At 26.0% G+C, this 22,619-nt stretch overlaps 1 protein-coding gene and 1 pseudogene across 5 annotated transcripts; one reads left to right on the top strand and one right to left on the bottom strand.

Moving 5' to 3' along the window:
- Positions 1-315: 315 nt before the first annotated feature.
- On the bottom strand, positions 316-14,071 carry LOC126550664 (scoloptoxin SSD14-like). 5 transcript variants are annotated; one of them, XM_050202626.1, is made up of 18 exons: positions 12,727-12,914; positions 12,139-12,310; positions 11,067-11,287; positions 9,799-9,997; positions 9,371-9,571; positions 8,885-9,113; positions 8,619-8,809; positions 8,272-8,512; positions 7,799-7,912; positions 6,663-6,867; positions 6,333-6,458; positions 5,587-5,633; positions 5,348-5,489; positions 4,951-5,189; positions 4,732-4,885; positions 1,064-1,372; positions 751-799; positions 316-659 (listed from the first exon to the last, which is right to left on the bottom strand). In XM_050202626.1, exons 1-10 carry the CDS (start codon positions 12,758-12,760, stop codon positions 6,715-6,717), a joined length of 1,755 nt encoding a protein of 584 aa, XP_050058583.1. In that variant the 5' UTR covers positions 12,761-12,914; the 3' UTR covers positions 316-659; positions 751-799; positions 1,064-1,372; positions 4,732-4,885; positions 4,951-5,189; positions 5,348-5,489; positions 5,587-5,633; positions 6,333-6,458; positions 6,663-6,714. The 5 variants fall into 5 exon arrangements, with proteins under 5 accessions (XP_050058583.1, XP_050058582.1, XP_050058584.1 ...); XM_050202625.1 differs by lacking the exon at positions 5,587-5,633; XM_050202627.1 differs by lacking the exons at positions 316-659; positions 751-799; positions 1,064-1,372; positions 4,732-4,885 and having other exon boundaries at positions 4,950-5,189; positions 5,348-5,633.
- Positions 5,041-6,592, top strand: LOC126550979 (scoloptoxin SSD14-like; annotated as a pseudogene).
- Positions 14,072-22,619: the final 8,548 nt, after the last annotated feature.

Below are 22,619 nucleotides of genomic sequence, written 5' to 3' on the forward strand. Positions count from 1 at the left end.
TTGAAACATATTATTCTGAAACACTTACTCATCGACTATGACGATTTTAAACTAAAATAAAATGTGAATAATCAACAAATTTGTAATTTATTAATATTTAATAAATTGTAATGTTAATCATTCAATAAAAATTATATTATAACTTCTTCGCTGTAGATATATTTTAATTTAAATGTAAAAATAATATAATCAATATTGAGATAATACATAGATTAGAAATATTTTAATTATTTAATTTCATGAATGTAATATTTATTTATATTGTATTTAAAATAATTATTATATAGATACAAATTTTAGTTATTTCTTTGTGCTTCTAGCCAAAATATCTAAGCAATAAGCATATATTCTGTAAAGTACGACTATCCAGTCGTTTATTGTAAATTAATAAAAATCAAATCTCTTTGAACTATATTACCGAGATATAAAAGAGGAGCATAAAAAACTAGCTATTTATAGATTTGTTTTTTCTGATGTATTTTATGAAAAGATTTTTATTTCATATATTCTCCATTGACCGTCATCCATTTAATACTCTCGACCTTTAATTTGTTGTTGTTTTTTTTTGTGTCGGTTGACCTACTTCTATTTAAGATCTTAAGATGCATTTTCTCGATTAGAAACGAAAACCGAAGGGATGAGATAGTAATAGCTTATACCTATTTGGAAAAACGGTTATTTTAATCCTCGGTTTGGCTTCTCGCGCGATACTCGTAATTCATTCAATATAATGATTGCAAAATTACTCACCGAATACGGTCGCCATGTGTTCGATGTATTACAATTATACAGTCGTCCGCTGAAAAACACGATAATATTAAACAAGACACATAATATAAAATAATAATAATATTATTGTCAAATTAAGGTATTAGGTATTATACAGTTGCATTATATATTATTATTAGTCTGTGTATTTTTCGACACACGATGTGTTGAATGAATATTTATTATCTTTCTTTATCATTTTTTTTTTTTTTTTACCAAATTTCTAGCTTTCTTTGAATATCACCATAAAAATATTTCGTATATCCAAGATTACCGACGACAAACACAAACTCACTTAACAGCAAGTATTGTCGATTTCTCATTTTGACTTTTTGAGGGGAGTTTGAGGGTGATGAATTTCTCGTGGGTTAGTGTACAAAAGACTCCAAGACGTTTGTATGTACATCGTGTATAATATTTGTGCAGCAATATAATTTTTATTTGACTGACGATCCGAAAGCATTCGCACGACGACACCGCAGTTTGTCATCGTTTGTTATTATTAATAATATATTATTACGTACACGACAAGCCGTTTTATTTATTATCAAAGTTCGTAAATACTTTTGGAGTCTGTCGGACATAGATACGCCGTCCAGTGAAGCTATAAATTATAAACGACGAATGTATTTATTATATATTTTATAATAATAACTTTATATACACGTATCTTACGATCTATAAAATATTACGAGTATATCGTACAGCGCTAAAATAGTATTATACTTAAGTAGTTGTATAAATTTAAGTGAAGTGAAAAACACTATTTATCGCGTTGAAACCGTGAATGCTTTACTGCTTTAGAGTTTCAGACGTTACAAAACGCACATATATATGTGCTCAAGTATTGCAACTTGAACCAGTCGGTCTGCTGCAATTCTGTCGCGAACGGGGTTTTTGAAATTTTACGCATTTTGCTGTTGATATTTTTTATTCCTATGTTATACAACGAAACAAACAATCGCAATAAAAATGTATATTGTGACACGTATTACATATTATATTCGCGAGAGTCAATATACAGCGGTATTTACGTACATTTCGTCAGCCCCTTTCCCTTCACCCGCAACAAATGATGTACATTTTTGATTTTTTAAATTTATATTTAATTGGTGTGAGCTTATACTATGTTGGTTTAAAATGAATTTAAAAAAAAAACACTTGAAAATTAAAATTTGAAATTTAACCTAACTTATAGTTTAATATCTTTTAGATTACTAATATACACTATACTATATTAATTTTTTTTTCTGTGACGTGAAATCGTATAATAATTACAGTAAAATATTAATAATATGTCTTGTTCAAGACTTTTTATATTTCACGAGATGCGATGATTTTTTATTAATATGATATTTAGAATCACGTCTCAATCGTGGTCGTCGACAATAGCGGCTTAAATTACAATGGCTGTTATTAGTTTTACAAGAAAACTCGCCATTTTAAAACAATATGACAGTGTAATGCGTTTGAACCATTTTTATTTTGTACATAAAAAGTATGTATCTATGAAAATTAATTATACTTTTTTTAAAAAAAAAATGCTTGTGCAAATTTTTATCTTAGGTACTTGTGATATTCATACATATATGTAGTTTCAGTTCAATTCAAACACGAGGGAAAAATAATGCATTATTAACATTTCATCAAAACGTAGTACTATACTCATATTATAAAAATAAATCGCCTAAACGCATTATAGATTTCTTAAACTCAGCCTATTACGCAAAACATGGATCACGGCAGACGTACAACCGAGCAGCAAACGAATACTGACAGAAATAAAATACATAATACACATACTTTTACACGTCTTGTCGTGCACGCCTCAAAAATCATCGTTAAAAAACGTCGTAATCGCATCGAACGAAACTGTTATATTTTATATTATATTCGCTTTAAATATGAAGGGGGAAATAAGCCTCACTTTAGTCGAGATTGTGACGAATAACAATAAAAACTTAAAACATAGTAATCATTATTGTAAAGACATTGCAAAACTACCAACTAGAAAACGCTAAACTATTGCAATGAATAAGTTCACTCTTTAAAATAATTACTAGCTAAGTCAATAAGAAAATTAACCTTTCAACTTAGTTTTGAATTTTTAATAAGTTAATACATATTATCTTTGGATAATTCTGAAATGTTACAGCGCCACTTGACGTGAAAATCTAGACGTGCCCAAAGATACCATTTTTTTTTCTTTTAGATTTATAGAAAAATATATTTTATAACACAGTACACCTAATGGAAAAAGGAAGCGTCCGTTGAAATAATTTAAAACATAATTTAATTATAATTCACCTTTTTTTAATGAACAACTATGCAAACGCACATTAATGAAACAATTTTAAGTACTATATACGAACCGGACGTTGCAGAATAGTAAAGGAAAAATCTGAAAAGCAACCACACTGAAATTGCACTCTTATATTGGTAGGTAGGTACACTCAAGATTTTCTATGATTATTATTATATTTGCAAAGAGAAACGTTCCTGCCACTATAATACATTATATTATATATATAGCTTTGCAGTAGTCGTTAAATACAATGATGATAATAATAATAATATTCTACTTTGGTACTCAATTGACCGAATGAGGTCAAGTGTGGTGAATTCCGTATAGATATTTTGATAAATATTATTTAATTGTGTTAGTAAATATAATGAAACGGATTTATTTGGAAATTTAACAAGCCAAATATGGTGTTTATACTTTATTTTGAAACATTATAAAATTGAATTTTTAGAAAATCTAAACTCACATAATAACAGCATATTGTTATTGTTTAAGACCGAAAAAATACGAAATTATTTTATAATTGAAATCAATTTATATTACTTAAAATAAAATTCAAGAAATATTATTTTAAGATTCTGAATAGAGTGATGAATGTATTGATTCTACCATGATGTGTTTTTTTTGTGTCTGTGTACAGCATAACTAGTCGAAATAATGCTTCAACTTTAAATTTCGAGGGTGGTTTCGGATGGCAAAGTGAATAATAATTATGCTTGGTGCATAAAGTCAAAAGCAAACATTTTCTAATAAAAATCAAGAAAAACAAAATAAAAAGTGACGAAGAACAGGAATTCTTACGCAAAACCAGTTTTCGATCAAATAGGTTTTTTTTTATATGGTTGTAACTCAAAAACTAATCACTGTAAATACTTGAAATTTTCACCATATGTTTATATTACCGTTATTAATACATGGCTAATTTTGACTATTTTTGAGCTATTTATAGACAACTGAAATTTTCGATTTTTTAGTGCATTTTTTTTGTGAATAGTCGATAAAAAAGTTTTGTCTGCCCAAAAAAACTTTAAAATTTTTATATAATTGATAATTTTAACACAAAAATGCATTTATACATTTATAATAAAGAAAAATAAAAAAATACATCCATCGTCTTATTAAATGGTACATTAATATATAAAAATTATTTTCCCAATATTATTACTATTAAAAAAAAAAGCTTTTGATTTCAAATCCGAAACCTATTAATTAGTAATTATTTTAGGAGCCTTGGATCTTCAAATTATAACTATTGGTCACCATCATTTGTCAAAGATTTCTACAAAATTTAAAAATTATTTTATTTAATTATTTTCCAGTTGTATATTGTCAAGAAGTATAATATGTAAGATCTTGTCATATTGTAATTTGTAATTACTAATTAGTAATCACAATAATATCAGAAATTAATTTAAATATATGTTATATTGTGTTATGTATTAATATATAGAAAGTGAAATAGGCATGAAAAAAATAGTAGGTATTTGTATCAAAATGATGAGTTTGATTTGAAGAATTCACTTTTTCTTAATTTTTTTTATTACATGTCAAAATATTATTAGTATGAAAAATTAGTATTCTGATCCTTCATATAAAATCTAGTTTATTATTTTTGTTTTTATTTATATGTATATAATATATGATACTATAATGTATACCTATTTAGTGATAATTTTTGAAAATTTGATGTTGCAGGTAATACATTTTACACGTCAACCTTTTGTCCCGAGTCTTCATCATTTTCGGACGACTTCCCACAACTTAATGAGTGGACCAATCACCAATAAGATAAATTGATTTTGTTATTTTTTCCTACCGGAATTTTAAAACTATATTATTATGTACTTTGTATATAGGTTTTAACTTCAATTTAATACTTAAAAATAAAATGTATGGTTCTCCGATTAATATTTTTGCTTTTAATATTGACAATTTTAATACTTCGATCGTTTTTCAGAAGGGATGTGATGGTCAGAGGAGGAAATGCCATGGATGCTACAATTGCATCAATATTATGTGATGGTGTTTTTGAATGGATCTCAATAAGCATTTACAATGCAAAAATCAAAAAAAATTATGACAATAAACGCACGAGAAACTTCACCGGCTGCAGAAACTGCTGAAATATTTATAAATGATCTAAAAAAATCAATATTTGGTGTGTACAGTAAATAGAAAAGAATTCTTATCTGAGCTATCAACATATAATTAATTATTTATAATTTAATAATATTATTATTTATAAGTTATTATAATATACTATAATAGTCTTACACGTTTATAATAGCTTCATGAAAAACTAATAGTATCGTCCAACAATTTTGAATTTATACTTATTTGAAGTATTCATCAGGTGGCTTGGTGGTCGCTGTTCCTGGAGAACTCAAAGTTTCACGGAAATCTTTATTTGAACCACCTATTATGTTATGTGAAAATGGAATAAAGATCAGTGACCGTTTACAGAAAAACATGAAAAATCACGAAGAATCAATAAAGAATGATCCATTTCTCACTACATTACTTTTTCTTCTAAGCATATTGGTAAATCAAATATTATAATCTGAAAAACAATAGCAATAAATGGAAATTATGTCGAAGCTCTAACAAAAAAAATTGGGTCTAAACCCAGTATAAATTACCTACAATAAATTTCAATAATATCAAACGCTTCATTTCATGGTAGAAGTTGAAGAATCGTTTTATGTACATTTAAAAAGTGGAAATACAATACACCTGGGGACGTCACCTAGTTCTGGTGTAATATTAGCCTACATACTTCGAGTATTGGACAGAATATTATCAGCACCAAATCTTGGATTAGATGCACATCGATTTGTAAAGGCTTTCAAGTTTAGATTCGGCTAAAAAACGCGTTTAGGTGATCATAAGTTTGTAAATATGTCCAAAGTATGTTTTTTGCTGCAAACACTATTTTAGGTAGGTTATATATTAATTGTCTCGGATAAATTCTATTATTTACAGATCATATCATTATAACATCAGACAAATATGTTGATAGTATTTGAAATAAAATATTCGATACATTCACTTCGATGGACTCTAAGTACTATGGAGCTGACTTTGATAAGTCAGAGAATCATGGGACTGCTAACATTGTTGTAACCGATTCGTTGGGAAACACTGTCGTGGGAACCAGTACTTTAAATACATAGTGAGTAAAACATAATATCATATACATTTTTTTTTCTAAGAGTTCCGCATAAATAAAATAATAAATATCTATAAACATAATACTTACCACTGAATTTTAATTTTAGCTTTGGTAGTGGTTTTGTGTCTCCAAGCACTGGTATAAATTTAAACAACGAAATGGACGATTTTTCTACTCCCAAAGTCATTAACTATTATGGTATTCCATCCTCGCCTGCAAATTTCATTGCACCGGGCAAACGACCAATGTTATCGATGTTCCCAACAATAATCACCGATAAGGATGGAGATTTTGTTCTCGGGGCTGAAGTAGCAGGAGTAGAGTATTGTACTAGTTCAATGGAATGATTTATAATAATAAGATTGACATTTCCAAAATGATAACTAAACGTTAACTTAATATTTTTTTAGAACAAACCAATTGAAACTTAATCAAAGAAGGCTACTGGCTAGGTAGGTATAATATCGTGTTAGTATCCGGACGAATTTCCTGGCCGCCTCCAATCTGGCATTGTTTCGATCATTCCTGAGGAGGATTTTGCAATTGCTGTTGCTGCTGAACCTATGGTATTCTTCAATCTACTTACTGGATGTCCAATATCCTCAAGTGTTTGTACGACGGACTAAAAATCGAAACACGGTTAGTTAAATTGTGAAAAATGTTTTATTAAATATAATAATAATAATATTTATTGATACCAAATTATAAATTAAATTTACAAACATATTATAAAGCATACTAATTAATTAATCTTTGGTTATATTTTCAAAAACAAAGCTTGTGCAAAAAAGAGAGATTTATGACACAGAATCGTATACAATTAAGAAAATGAAAATATAACAAAAAAGAAAATTATAGAATTATATAAATAAAGATATTAAACATATTATAAGCGCAAGCACAGATAGAAGGTTATATTATTTAATATTACAATATAGAAAAGAAAATATTACGGTAAGAGTAAATAATAAATTAATAAGAAAATTTAATAATTTAGTATAATACAATATAATACACATTAGGTTACATAGACATTATTGTAATAAAACATTATTCATACCTATATTTTTTTTATACATTTTTAAACTGTTAAAATCATGAATATTAAAATTATATTTAATATAAAATGTTATGAACTTATATTTAGGGCTCTGTTGCCTAATTACTGTATTCATTTTAGGGGCGATAACATTAGTATTAACCTTAAAGCTCGTATTATAGATGACAAGGAACATCAATACATAATTTAATATTATAAAAAAATAGGCAAATGTTTTTTTGTGTATAATGTTTTTAAATTTAATATCTCTAAATCTTTATATAAATTAATTGTAGGAAATATGGTAGGTTTATTGAAAATACACTTGAGTAATGAGTTTAAAATGATTTTGAGATTCCGAAAGTGAGTATAATATGTTCCTCTCCCAATAAAATCCCTTAAAAAATAATAGATTGAATTTGTGCAAGGTATGTCAATTTTATTAATTTGAATTTTAAAATAGATCTAAGAGATTTATATAAATAGATATTTCTTGTTATATTTCTATAATAACCTTTGGCGTTCCGTATTCATATTGAACAACCATAGGCATAAGTTGGTGGTAAATTCTAGGTTTGTCTATCACTTCTTTCAATGTCATATTGTACCATAGTTTAAGGGCAATCACCTGAAAATGAATAAAAACGTATATTTAAATTACATTATATATTAGGTACACATTTATGCAAGCAGTTATAAAATAATTTAAAAATATAGTTTATTAATTACTTAAATTATATTATAATTAACTAGGTAGTCACTACATTCTCAGTTGAACTATAAGATAAATACAGTTATAATTATTACAAAACCGCGGAATACTGATTCTCACATACTTTTAAATATTAATATGATTAATTTTTAATCCTACAGACAAATATATTTTCATGAAATTTTAGGTTGCTAAATAGAATAATCAATATCAATAGCGTATAATTATAACATAATACAATAATATTAATCATAGTTAATTTAAATAAATCATACGTAGGCAGTTGCAAGCGTGATCTTTGATCCACCTGCTGCTCCAGCCCCGAGGACAAAATCTCCATCCTTATCGGTGATTATTGTTGGGCACATCGATGACATTGGTCGTTTGCCCGGTGCAATGAAATTTGCAGGCGAGGATGGAATACCATAATAGTTAATGACTTTGGGAGTAGAAAAATCGTCCATTTCGTTGTTTAAATTTATACCAGTGCTTGGAGACACAAAACCACTACCAAAGCTAAAATTAAAATTCAGTGGTAAGTATTATGTTTATAGATATTTATTATTTTATTTATGCGGAACTCTTAGAAAAAAAAATGTAAATAATATTATGTTTTACTCACTATGTATTTAAAGTGCTGGTTCCCACGACAGTGTTTCCCAACGAATCGGTTACAACAATGTTAGCAGTCCCATGATTCTCTGACATATCAAAGTCAGCTCCATAGTACTTAGAGTCCATCGAAGTGAATGTATCGAATATTTTATTCCGAATACTATCAATATAACTGTCTGATGTTATTTTATCATAAATCTATAAATAATAGAGTTTGTCCTAGAAAATTAATATATAACCTATCTAATATAGCGTTTGCAGCAGAAAACATACTTTGGACACATTTACGAACTTATGATCACCTAAACGCGTTCTTTCGCCGAATCCAAATTTGAAAGCCTCTATAAATCGATGTGCATCTAATCCAGGATTGGGGGCTGGTAATATTCCGTCTAAAATTCGAAGTATGTAGGCTAATATTACACCAGAACTAGGTGGTGGCCCCAGGTGTATTGTATTTCCACTTTTTAAATGTACGGAAAAAGATTCTTCAACTTCTACCCTGAAACGAAACGTTTGATATTATTGAAATTTACTGTGGGTAATTTATACATAATTAACACTTAAAAACATATGATTAAGGATTAATAAACTTTTGATTTTTCTCATCAATCTAATATAAATTATTTATTATCAATTTATAATAATTGTTTGACCTCATGTATTTGTAGCTTAACTGTCTTTAAACATAATCAAACTTAGAAATACTTTATGAACATATTAGGTAAGTTATACAATATACATATAGTAGTGACTAACTCATAATTGGCCAGGTCTTCTACGGTTATAATACCGTTGACTTTTTTTATATCTTCCACTAATTGAAATGTTAACGACCCGTTGTATATGGCTTTGGCACCTTCAACTGATATGATTTTCATCGTCTCTGCTAATTTTGGTAATCTGTATTTTTCTCCAGCTTTTTTAACATGTCCAGTATTTTTATCCAAAAATGCTTGTCTAAAAAAAATCATTCCCAATACATAGTAAAAACCATATTTTTTATGTTAATATAAATACAGTAAAATTTACTTAACTAGAACACATTAGAACACCGCATAAAGGGGATAATTACTTAATTATAGGGACAAATTGGCATAGTCCCGAACGAATGTATTCTCAGTTAAGCGCATTCTAAAGTATAAAATATTTTAAGTATAATAAAATAACATGTTTTTCCGTTGTACCTGAGAAATGGATCATTCTTTATTAATTCTTCGTGATTTTTCAAGTTTGTCTCTAGACGATCACTGATCTTTATTCCATTTTCACATAACATAATAGTTGGCTGAAACAAAGATTTCCACGAAACTTTGCCACTACCATACAAGCTAAAAATCTTCGAATAGCCTTTGAGTTCTCCAGGAACAGCGACTGCCAAGCCACCTGATGAGTATATTTCAAATAGGTATAAATTTAAAATTGTTGGGCGATATTATTAGTTTTTCATGAAGCTATTATAAACATGTAAGACTATAAATAATAACATTATAAAATGATAAATAATTAATTACATTTTGATAGCTCATATGAGCCACTCTAGTACTTAATTTGTATGTAATATATATATTATATATGTAGTACGTATCTATATATATATTATATAAACACATCAAAAAAATTTAAGTAAAATACATATATTAGTGAACTATGATATATATTAAGGTAAAATTAGGAATTGCGATTAAATCTAAGTTTGTCTGTAATATGTACTAATACCAAAAATTGTCCTATCATTCGCTACCGGTAAATGTCAGAAACCTGATTTTTTTTAATTAAAAATTTAAATAAATTTATATATTTTTATAATTGATATATATTAATTCAATCTAAACTGAATATTGTATAGCGTAGTTCTGGCTTTTACAAATGAGAAATAGTAAATTTAAGTATAAAAATAAACTATAAAATCTTTAAGAGTCCAATATACCTATATACAGTGGAATCTCGATAATTCGAATCGGTTGGGGGTGAAAAAAAAATTCGAGTTATCGAAAATTCGACTTATGGAGGTTTGAGTTATCGAGGTTCCACTGTATTATGAGTATATGTAAAACAAGTAGAATCATTTTATACTAATTTAAATTTTATTTTGTTGTTGAAAAAAGTATCTTTCTTTTATTTTTTGGACTTATAAATTTATCATAGCAAATTGCGAATCCTAAAAATTACCTATTCTTGTTTATAAAAGCTAAAAATACAAGAACCATTCGATATTTGACAAAATAAATTTGTGTACTAACATGTAAAATTGACCAAAATCAATTGATAAAAGGCCGGAATTCTAAGTTTTATTGAATAAACATAGTAATTTGTATTGAATAACTTAAAATCTATATTTTTTTTAATTAACCAAATAAAGTATAATTGTAATACATAATTTATTTTGAATGGCAATAAAATATTTATTACCTAAGAATTCTTTTAAAAATTTCTATTTATTATAGGTACACACCAAATATTGATTTTTTTGGATCATTTACAAACATTTCAGCAGTTGCTGCAGCCGGTGCAGTTTCTCGTGCATTGATTGTCATAACTTTTTTGGTTTTTGCGTTGTAAATGCTCATTAAAAATCCTCCACCAATACCCATGTACTCAGGACATACAACACCATCACATAACATTGTTGCTATTGCAGCATCCACGACATTTCCACCTCTGGCAATCACATCCCTTTGGAAAAATGATCGAAGTATTAAAATTGTCAATATTAATAGCATTTTTATAGATTATTTAAATATATCATAAAAACGAAATATTATATTTATCCATAATATTATGTGATACTTTTTGTTTGATTTTTCTTTTATCTATACGTTTTAAGTCTTCAATAGGTATACTTTGTATAGGTATTTATTTATATGTTATTATCAATATAAATAATTAATATTGAAATCAATAAATAGTTTATGTGTGCGCCAATTATTAATTATGTTAAAATTTTTTAAATAAGTTACATATTTTAGATTAAATCTATTATATTTTAATCTTGGTTTTTTATTGAGAGCTTTTTTTGTTTTTTTTACTAGGTATGTATACTTAACAAGTACCCAATGTTAGTTAAAATATATACTGTGCAATTGCAATAATAAATTAATTTAATAGGTAACAAGAATAAAAAGTGATTTATATTAGGTATAATATGTTGTGTAAATAATTTAACTTAACGTCCTAAACTGGTGTGGCATTTAAATATCAAAATTATAGTTTTTGTGATTTTTATTATTTACCTACAGCTTCAACTCAAAGCTAGTTATAAAATATAAAATAGGGTATATATTTAAGATATACATAATATTAATATAACTACTATATAATATTCTTTTGATAAATTTCACGCAATATTTATCTACTTAAAGTTTTAATATTAAAATATAGTTTATTGTTGTTGAATAATTTATTTGAAATTATCGTCAATTAACAACGTTTTAACCAAATAGGTACGATATTTTTTAATTAATGTCTTTGAATTTTTATTTTTAATATTATTTTTCTTGTATTAAATGTATGTAATAATAAATTACACTCCGATCTGTGCACATGGTCCACCGTTAGATACAACGCCAACGTTGCTGTAAGACCCCATTGGCATACTCGACAGTGGCAACGCAAAGTCTGGGTCTGGAATTTCGCTGACGGGTGCATTTTGTGTGTATACAATTAGTATTGAAACCACAGCAATTAATATCATGATTCCTATAAGAACAAAGTAACTTTTTGATTGAAATCTTAAAAAATAATATCGTTTTTACGTGGCTACGTAAATCTTAAATTTCTGTTCAAATTATAAGTACTACTTACGTAGCCTATGTCATTTGTACTATATTTTAAATATAAGTATAAATATAAGTACCTTCCTATTACTAATATTGCAATAATTATTTTAAAATTATCATAATATTATTAGCAGTTCTCTATTTGCCAATATGACAGTATAAAAAAGAAGATAACATTTAAAAAATAGAACGGTAGTGCATTTATTTATTTTTTAGTTTCAAATTTATTAAATTCCGATTGATAATAGAATAATTTCATGTGCACAAACCACAAATAGTACATTAAGCTTATAATATATACCATACCTACTGAAAGAATTAATACAAAGAACGTACCCGAAAAACAAGTCTCTTCTTCGTAAGTTGGCATTTTAAAAATATTTATGCGCTTTGATATATAAATTCTTGACTTTATTTAATTAACTCCGCAGATAGTTTGACAAAAGAAAATAAAAGTTTAGTCAACTTTTAAAAATGGTTAAAAAATAAAATAAAATATGTTTATTTTTTACCTAGGTAAAAGCTAATCATCGTTACCGCATATATAAAATATTAAGCATATGACCAAAAAACAACATTACACGACGCGTTTGAACTAAAAAAAACATTAAATATTATTTGATTAAACAATGCCTAAAATTAACTTTATACTATGGTTTTAAAATGCATTATATATTTCTATTCATTCGTTCGACCTTATTTCGACGTTCACAACGACAACAAAAACAACATAGTGGGAGCAAAGATTTTAATTTATACTTACGACTTACCGCTAGTATGGTCAGCGTAAAATCTATCTTCTTTAATTTATATTATACCATTATTATACGAATAATTACTACGTATATATTATAATATACATACACCAAAGTTATCCTTATTTTAAACGTAGATTATACGTACTATGTTTAACTGGCAATGTATCTTTATTAAAATCATGTTAACAATATCCTTATGGGTTGAATCTAAAATATTAGTTTTACGAACGGAATTCTCGATTATACCCAAACAATAAACATATTCGTATTAAAATAATATATACGAAACGTTACTATTTTTTTACATTTAGTTAAAAGAGTTCTAGGCGATTGGTTTCTTTGTCCATTAGAGTTTAGACCAACATTCAGGTGAAAAATAAACAAACTTGTAACAGTCAAATTTTAATTTTTGAAAATTAATTTGAATTCATTGGCCTCTGTAATACGTTTTGTTTAGGAAAACCTTTTTAATTTTTTTTTTTTTTTTTTGTCTCATTAGCTGTTTAGAGTACATGTTTATTTTGTGAAATTTAGTTCGGAATCGTATTGACGAATAAACTATTCAAATTCTTAAGTGTCGTAATCGAAAACCTATTTAACTATACAAAACGCAGAAAAGAGGCTAACGAATTAAAATTATAAACGTTTTTAGGTTCCCGTTTAAGAATAGGTACAAGCCATGTAATTAATTATATATACTACTGAATTGGCTATTGAAGTATTATCTATAAATAATAATATAATTATGATATCAATATTTATTTTTATCTTACCAAGTTCGTTTGATGTGTTGGTATTACAATAATAAAAATTATCTTCCCCGTTGATCAGCTGATGAGACCAAATAATTAATATTAGGCTCGAGCAATTAATATGACGTTAAATATTATAAACAATACTATTAATATATTGAATAACCGACACGAACACAATATTTATAAAAATATAAATTATACATACCGTTTATATGGGCGGTAGTCAAACCGACGAATAACAATTCGAACTTTAAGCCAAGGTCAACCATGGAATAGTAGTGTCTCTCTCAGCACCTCCGAATTTCGAATACGAACATCACCGATCCCTGCACAGTTTAAAATTTCTTTTTAAAAGCGTTTATAGTTCAAATTTTTACGAAATATGTCAAAATTATGACAATTTGCAAGTAATTTTGTAGTTGAAAAATCATTAAGTTTTTTGTGTTTATAGCTAAGGTTAAAAAATTCAACACTAAGTTTTTCATACATTTCCCTTCAAATAGGTTTAGAGAAAACTCGAAACATCATTTTAGGAAAAATTTTGAGTGTGCGTGAATTCTAAATTTTTACGATATAGCATAACAATAACGATTTATCTTCAAACGAAATTAAATATTTATTATAATTCAAAAAGTATAAGTCGTAGATACTTGAAAATTTCACCAATTATATAGATTGGCATTTTCTTTACATGATTTAATTTTCAAAATATTTCGCTTATTTTTAATGCTATTTATAGGCATTTGAATTATTTCTTTTTGTTTATTTCTTTTTTTATAAATATCGATAAAATTTTTTTAGCCAAGTTAAAATATTTGAAAATTTAAAAAAAAATGCTTATAAGTTATTCTTATGGTAATTAAAAAATTATAAGAATACATAGGCACAATTTTTTTTTATTAGCATTTGAAGTTCAAATGTTGACAAAAATTCGTCGAAACGATGAATATTTTCAAATTATTTTGTAGGTATAATTCATAATTTTATTTGTATAAATAACTAAGAGTTAAAAATTTAATACAAGATTTTCCCTAAGTTTGGCTTACAATAATCATAAAAGAATTTAAATTTTGATGTATTCAGGACATTAAGCATAAACCACCTTTTTCACCAACCACTGGAAATCATATATCCTAGGCTGACAAGTCATCTCCGTTTAAAATCGTTTTTCGTATACAATGATACCTATCATTGGATTCAAATTTAACACTCCTAAAATATATAATAGTGATCCATATGGCACCTAATGTACAGCAGAGCGGTACCCACTTATCCGCTTTTTATTTTATTTTTAATTATTAATCATTCATTAATCATTATTAAAAATTATGTAGATCAATTGTAATGTTTTATAATTAATTTTTAATATTGTTTTATTAATATTTTGTAATATAAAAAAAAATTATGTTTTGCTGTTATTAGTGTTATTCATATTTTATATAAATAAACAATATTATATAATATTATATAATTAATAATATACAATATTAAATAAATTTAATATTGATATAATATATTATATAATTTACATGGGAATCGGTTCTACAGTAAAAATTCCATAGAAATATTTATACAATTAGAATATTATAAATATATATTACAAAAAAAAAATGTCTGAATAAAATGAAAAAAAAATACTTCAATAAAAATAACTATATACACATTATATTATAGTGTGACAATGAGTATAAAAAAATATGCTATTTTCATATTGTATTAATATTTAAAAACTTGTTGAAGCAAGGGAAAAATTATTTAATTTATTAAAATTCAGTTGAAAATATGGTTCGATTATTATTTTTTTTTGTACGGATACTTAATATTTTATAGAATTTATCATTTATCGTTGTGGATTAATTGGTGAGAATGACCCAGAAAAATATCATAAAAAACTTATATTGTGCAGCAAGATTTTATTGTCACATCTGTCATAATTTAATTAAATCCAAAAACTCTAGAAATTATAAAACGTCATAAAATATTAGTGGAGAAACATCCAATTTGCAAATTTTAAGTTTTTCAGATTTTATAATCCTCATACGGGGAAAAAAACTTATACTCATGTGATGTGTGTGACAAGTCATTCGCTGTTGGCTGCGATGCGATGAAACACATTGATGAGCGTAAGCAGGAAAAAACTTTACCTGTGTGAAGAGTACGACACATTTTTTGCTAGCCGTGAACATTTAACAAGGCACTGTCGAACGCACACGTGAGCTTATTTTTTTCGTAAGCTTGTCGAAAATGCTCAATTTGTTGTCCAATGAGTGATTACGACCAACATTATATAGTCAGCGTTTTAATAATATAAATAATATTCTTCTTTTTTTTTTGTTGAATTCTTTGTTTAGTGGTCTATTTTTTAATGTTGCATTCGTATATATTCGTCGAAAAAAAAAGGTGTAATTCTTTGATGAACAATTAGTCTCATTATGTCTAACCCTAGATTTTCAGTTATCAATCTAACAACATTTTTAGATATGATTTTAAAAATGTATCAACAACAGTTTTTGTTAATAATATTGTATCTTGGCGTACGCTCTTTTAAAATCAAATTACGATTCAAACACTATCGGTAAGATCTATAGAGACAGCAAAAATACAATTAAAAATACGTGTAGTAATTTTAACCAAAATGTATGTTTTTTCTAATACAATCGTTTAATTAATTTAAACATAGGTATATATATTGTCATTTTAATTATTATCTATATAATTTAGTATACTGTTATATGTACTACATTCAAACCACTGATCCCTCATTCTATTATCTTCCTTGACCTTGTTACAAAAAAATTCAAATTCATAACAGAATAAGATTTATGCTGAATTGCCAAAAGATGCTGTCACACATATCTGAAATGTTCCTCAAAGGTTAGAAAGAACAAAATCTACTTTTTAAAATCCAACTAATAGAAACTTGTTTTCAACTATAAGTGATATACCTAAAACAACAAATTTATAACTACCAACTTGAGATTATACAAAATTTTAACCATACGATTTGGTTTAAGGAACGGTCTTCCGATGAATTATCAATAAATACAATTCTAAACGATCTCGATTTTAGTGAAATATACTTTGACAATAATACTGATCAAATGTATAAAAGAACCTTTAAATCTTTAAAATTTAATAAATTATGTACGCACCTCCAAGTCTTTTGGATTACAAGCAGAAGAAATAAATAATTACCAACGTTAGTGTGCTATCCATTATCTTAATTTGATTGAAGTACATTCAGTAGTATTTTATTATTAAAGACAATATTAGATTTTTTTATTTTTATCAACGTATAATATGTAATTCAATTGTTTTACTATACTTCAACTCATAGGTAAAAATAGTTATAGTGTCAAATGTAAATGTTAGTTTAAAATATGTTGTTTTTCAGAAATAAAAAACGAAAAATAAAGCCCCACGGACTTTGTAAAAAATGTAGCCACTAGAAACAAATTTAATGGGAATTTTCTAAAATTTCTTACTTGCCTGATTAAATTTTTTTTGTAAACTCTCCGCACATTTTATTTTGGTTTATGTTCTATATTATGAAATTTAACGATTCTTTAAGAAGGTTTGTGAAAATTCAGTGTGATCATTAAAAGAATTTATAGAAGAATCTGGTTTTAATTTAGATTATGGAAACTATTAAATATATATCCATCTGAAATAATTTTAGGATAAGCACTTTATACCTGTAGTTATAGTATATTAGCCTATGAATCGCAAACATCATACTTAGGTATGATTTATTCTTTACGTTTTTAAATAATATATAATATAGATAAGTACGTTAAATAAAATGTACATTATATTTTAAATTTATACATTTAACATTAAGGGTTGTTTCATAAATTAATCATTTCAATGAATAATTTATTAAAATATTAAGTCTATGACTTATGGCTATTTTCTAGCATTTTTCATGTATCTGAGATTTGGTACAATCGATTAGTAGATATTACGAACATTAGAATTCGGCGGAATAAATAGCCGACGGAGTTGATATAATAACTAATCATTTATCAAAATACGAGGTTCGGGTGGAAATATGGAATCGATAAATTCTTCCATCTACTAACTACAATATGCGGCGCATCACCGAGCCTAAAGAAAATATATGAGTTTTAAAAAGACAAAATTAAAACGACGTTATTGACGAAGGAAAATATAATAACCATCACAGGAGTATGAAAATCATAATTAAAAGTTATTACAACGGTTCTAATTGAATGGAAACTAGGTAGATGGATAGGAGGGTAAGTGTAAACATATTTACAGGGTGATGTTATAATCGGAAATAATGGTACTTAAAGTATGTCACAGCAGTTAGCAGAAAGTACGTTATATAAGTCGTGGTAGACAATTTCGCTGATGAAAAATATATACGTTTGAACTTGAAACTTTTAGAAATATTATTTTTATATTCGTGTAGACGTTATAATTTATTAGAGTATTGTTATTAAAAATCGTAGTGACTGTGCGACTCAAAATATTTGGGAGCCCATCGAGTGCTAATAAAATTATTTAAACACAATTATATTAATATTATTTGATATGAGTATGGTTATGATTGCTAATTATAAGATTAATTATATTTACAACATTACCCTAATTATAACGATAATAATATTAATAATAATGTTCATCCTCTGAAATTGTCGGTGCCCTGGATGTCCTGCGGAAGTCTGACATGTGATTAGACATCCACAGACATCTATTATGCATCTTGTCTTCTTGGTAAAATGTATGTTTTTTTTTTTAAATAACCGTAATAACCGTTTTTTAGGTAATTTAAAGTCATCGTAATATGTAATATTCGAAAAATTATGCTTTACTATTTTTTACTACCTATAGATAACAACTACCTTACAATTTTTTTAATGTCTCACTTAATTTACAACAAATAATACTTTATTTTAAAACTCTAAAATACTAAAATACTCTGAAAAAAACTCTGTTTCGGGGAATGATGTTAGAGATTTTATAGTATCAAAAGAGAGTAATAAAAATATTTTTTATGTATGATAGTTGTGATAACTTAAAATCATGTCTGGAAATATATTTAAAAAAACAAATGTTTAACAAAGAAATCACTATTAAGTGATCCAGAATTATATAATCAATGTAGCACGTTTAATAAGTTAAGACAACATTAATGTATTTATATTATTTACTGTGCAATTTTGTGCTTGGGTTTGGGACTGATTAAATTAATGCTTCTTCGTAATGTAATCCGTTTTATTATTTATCGCAGTGATTGGATAGTTTGAGTATATCAGATCCTGCTGAAAATATAAACAAAACTCGTAGATTCCGATGGAATATTACTATTTAGAAAAATTAAAAAATAATAAAGAAAAGTTTCAAGTAAATTATCTTTCTTCGGTTTCATAGAGCTGGTTTCTAAAGAATGTATTACTATATGCAATTCCAGCGAGTGCCATAAAAATAGCTTTTAAACGTCGATTTTACCTCGAAATATATATATATATTTTGAATATATTTTTTCGCATATATAAACATGGTTCGAATTTCGTAATTTCTGAAAAACATATAGAATAATATTTATAGTGGATAGGTACTTATTTGAGTTGTTTGAAAAAAAATTCCATATGAAATTGATTTTCAGTGAGCGAATAATGTTTCTTTTTGTTATTATTATTATTTTTAATAGCTTTCAATTCAAGACTATAAAATATTATAGTTATAGACAATTAAAGAATAATTTATTTATAGTGTTTTGTTGTTTATATTAAACTATAATGGATACGATGGTATTTAAAGTATTTTGTCGTAATTAAAAATGTTCGTGTTTAGCGCTAGGTATAAACGAACTGTGCGTTATCTCGAATATTTTGTCTTTATAGACATGTTTAATCATACTACGATAAAATTCTCATAACTTATCTGTAAACAATAGTTTTTCCACGAATATCAATCAATAAGTTAACGAAATAGCCAATATTAATTAAGGTGTATGTATGACAAATAATTAACGATTTATTTCTTAATAATAATATACTCGCAATATTTTAAATCTATTAATATATAGTAATTCATTACCGAACATTTTTCTTTTGCTTTTGTGGCGTTCTGATCTCGGTACAGTATTTAATAATTTCCGGATTTTATTTATATAATATATATAACACTAAACAAGGATTCAGTCGATACCGGAAGCAGAACTAAAAAGTCAGCGTTAGAATCTTTCGATCAAGACACAATGGGCGGAAGTTTGACTTTACCTGTGATTGATAGGCATTGGATGTTTGTTAGTTTGTTTTGCAACTATAGAGACTATATACCTAACGAAAAGTAAAATAATTTAATGGTTACCTTTTTTTTCTTGTTTAGGGTATATATTATTTTTAATAAATTGTTTTAATTTAATTCCCTGTTTGCCATGCATAATTGACACATTTTACGTTGTTTTTTTTTAAAAGTTTGAATTGTTGAAATTAATTATAATAACTTTTTATATGCCAAGGCAATCTAAATGTGAAATAATTATATGAAAATATTATAAATTGATACTAATATTGTAATTTATCATTTAAACATTTTAAACTTTTCATGAGTAAAGCCAAAAAGTATTTTTATATAGTTGAACGACTATCACCTTTTTTTACTTTTTCACTTGGTTTATTCTTGTACACTTTAAATGACTAGAAAATTATTGGCTAAATAAAATATAGCTTTATATATTATACAGCTAAGAATTTAAATAAACCAACAACACAAATATTATAATATACCATTATTATATTTTTTTATTTTAATAAAATGCCAAATGTATTTTATTTAACTTTATAACTGTTATTAGTCATGATATAAGGGTATAAATTATAATGAGAAATCAGTTAATTATTGCCACTTGTCTTTTCAATCATACAACCACGATTCCGTGAATTCTATTCCATCAAACAGACTTTTTCAATATTTTATAAACTAAATAGTATCTACTGTTAATTTAAAAACTGAAATTCAAATAACTCACGCAAAATAAAACTAAGATTTAATAAACATTTCAACATTTATTACCCAAGACGATCATAATATAGTATTGAACTTTATTGAAGCGCATTTGTTCATATTCAATATTAATATAGAAAATATGATTTATATACATAGATTTTAATGAATATATTTTTATTTTATAATGTAAGTTGTAAGTGTTTTGACTAACAAACATCATTTTTATTAAAAATATTTTCAAAAAATTTGCTGGTACAATTTATACTTGTGTATAATATTCACTATGTATATAAAACATAATTTAAACGCCTTACTTACTACTGGAAAACTGCAATAATATATTATATGCCTATTTAGTATCATATTATGATATTAAATAATTTTCAATTATTGTACCTATTTGTAATTTCGTAAATAATATCTTATGACAGTATTTAATTTACAATTTAAACCATGTTAGAGCCATATTAATTAGTTTAATAGGTACGTCAAGTGTTTTAGTGCTGTGATTAAAACTAAAAAATATTCGGTTACATTTGTTCTCTTACATCAATGATTTTTATAAATTTTAATATTTATATATAATAATTGTTATTCTCTAAAACGTTAAATGGAGTTTTACATGCAAGAAAAAAATCGTACTTCTTGTAAAATGTGGGTGTTGAGAATTTCATCATCATTACAATAATAGGTTTAATTTATTGACATTTTAATATTTTATTATTAAACCAGCGTACCTATGTCGTTAATATGTGACATATAATATTGTTTATATTTACTTAAACTCCATCTATTTAAAACACATTTTGTAAGCAGTCATACCAGAATAATGGAATTAAAAATAATATCAAATTACGATGACTGAAAAATGTTTTCACAAAAAAGCACTTTAGTTAAAAATTAGGATGACTTGATTGTTGTTTTCCGTTATCGAAACCTGATACATCATCAGCTAATACGAATATTAATGAGGAAAAATGCGTTTTAATTGATGTTATAGTAAGACATTTATCTCAATTATAAATAAATTCATGAAATATGTTGTTTTATAAAATATAATTGTTGATAATTTTAAACTTTAAATATCATATTTTTTAAGAAAAATTAATAAGATTTGTTATGATGACTATAAAAAATATTAATTTCTCGTGTCTTCAAACTCGAAAATTTATCATAATATATTATTAATTACAACTTGTACCCACTCGTCGCTCTTTATTATTCATTAAGACATTCTAACGACGCCATTTACATTTTATTAAGTCTTAAGTGGCAATCATTAAAAATGCAATTTAGACTTTCGTCTCGATTTTACATACACACAACACATAATAACCATTCGTATTCAATTTGATTACATATACGTCATACTGAGTGCTAACAGTAATTGGGTATCATTGTATCATATTATATTATTATACCTGCTACATTTTTCTTTACTTTTATTTAGTAATAGTAATCATAAACGTATTGTGTTTTATTAATTTCGTTCAATTGTTCATCGTCTCGTGTTTACATTTCTGTAGGTCTGTTCAATGGTTTATACATATTTTTTTTTTCGTATAAATTAATGTCTTCGAGTAATAATAAATCTACTAACGCAAAACGACAACAATAATATATTATAACGACTACATAGTGTGTGCGTTGGAAAAAAAATGAATTAAAATCACATTTGAGAGTTCGTTCGATAAAATATATATTATAATATATTATGTATACACCTATTATACGTATA

This window comes from Aphis gossypii, chromosome 3, assembly GCF_020184175.1.
Source record: "Aphis gossypii isolate Hap1 chromosome 3, ASM2018417v2, whole genome shotgun sequence".
In the NCBI taxonomy this organism is placed as follows: Eukaryota; Metazoa; Arthropoda; class Insecta; order Hemiptera; family Aphididae; genus Aphis; species Aphis gossypii.

What these genes read in the sequence shown, in the direction of transcription:
- LOC126550664 (XM_050202625.1), bottom strand. Translation starts at nt 12,760, where the DNA reads ATGCCAACTTACGAAGAAGAGACTTGTTTTTCGG. An exon ending in ACCAGCACTTTAAATACATA is followed by an intron (nt 8,513 to 8,618) that starts GTGAGTAAAACA and finishes TTTTAATTTTAG; the next exon opens with CTTTGGTAGTGGTTTTGTGT. An exon ending in ATGAATACGGAACGCCAAAG is followed by an intron (nt 6,868 to 7,798) that starts GTTATTATAGAA and finishes TTCGATTTTTAG; the next exon opens with TCCGTCGTACAAACACTTGA.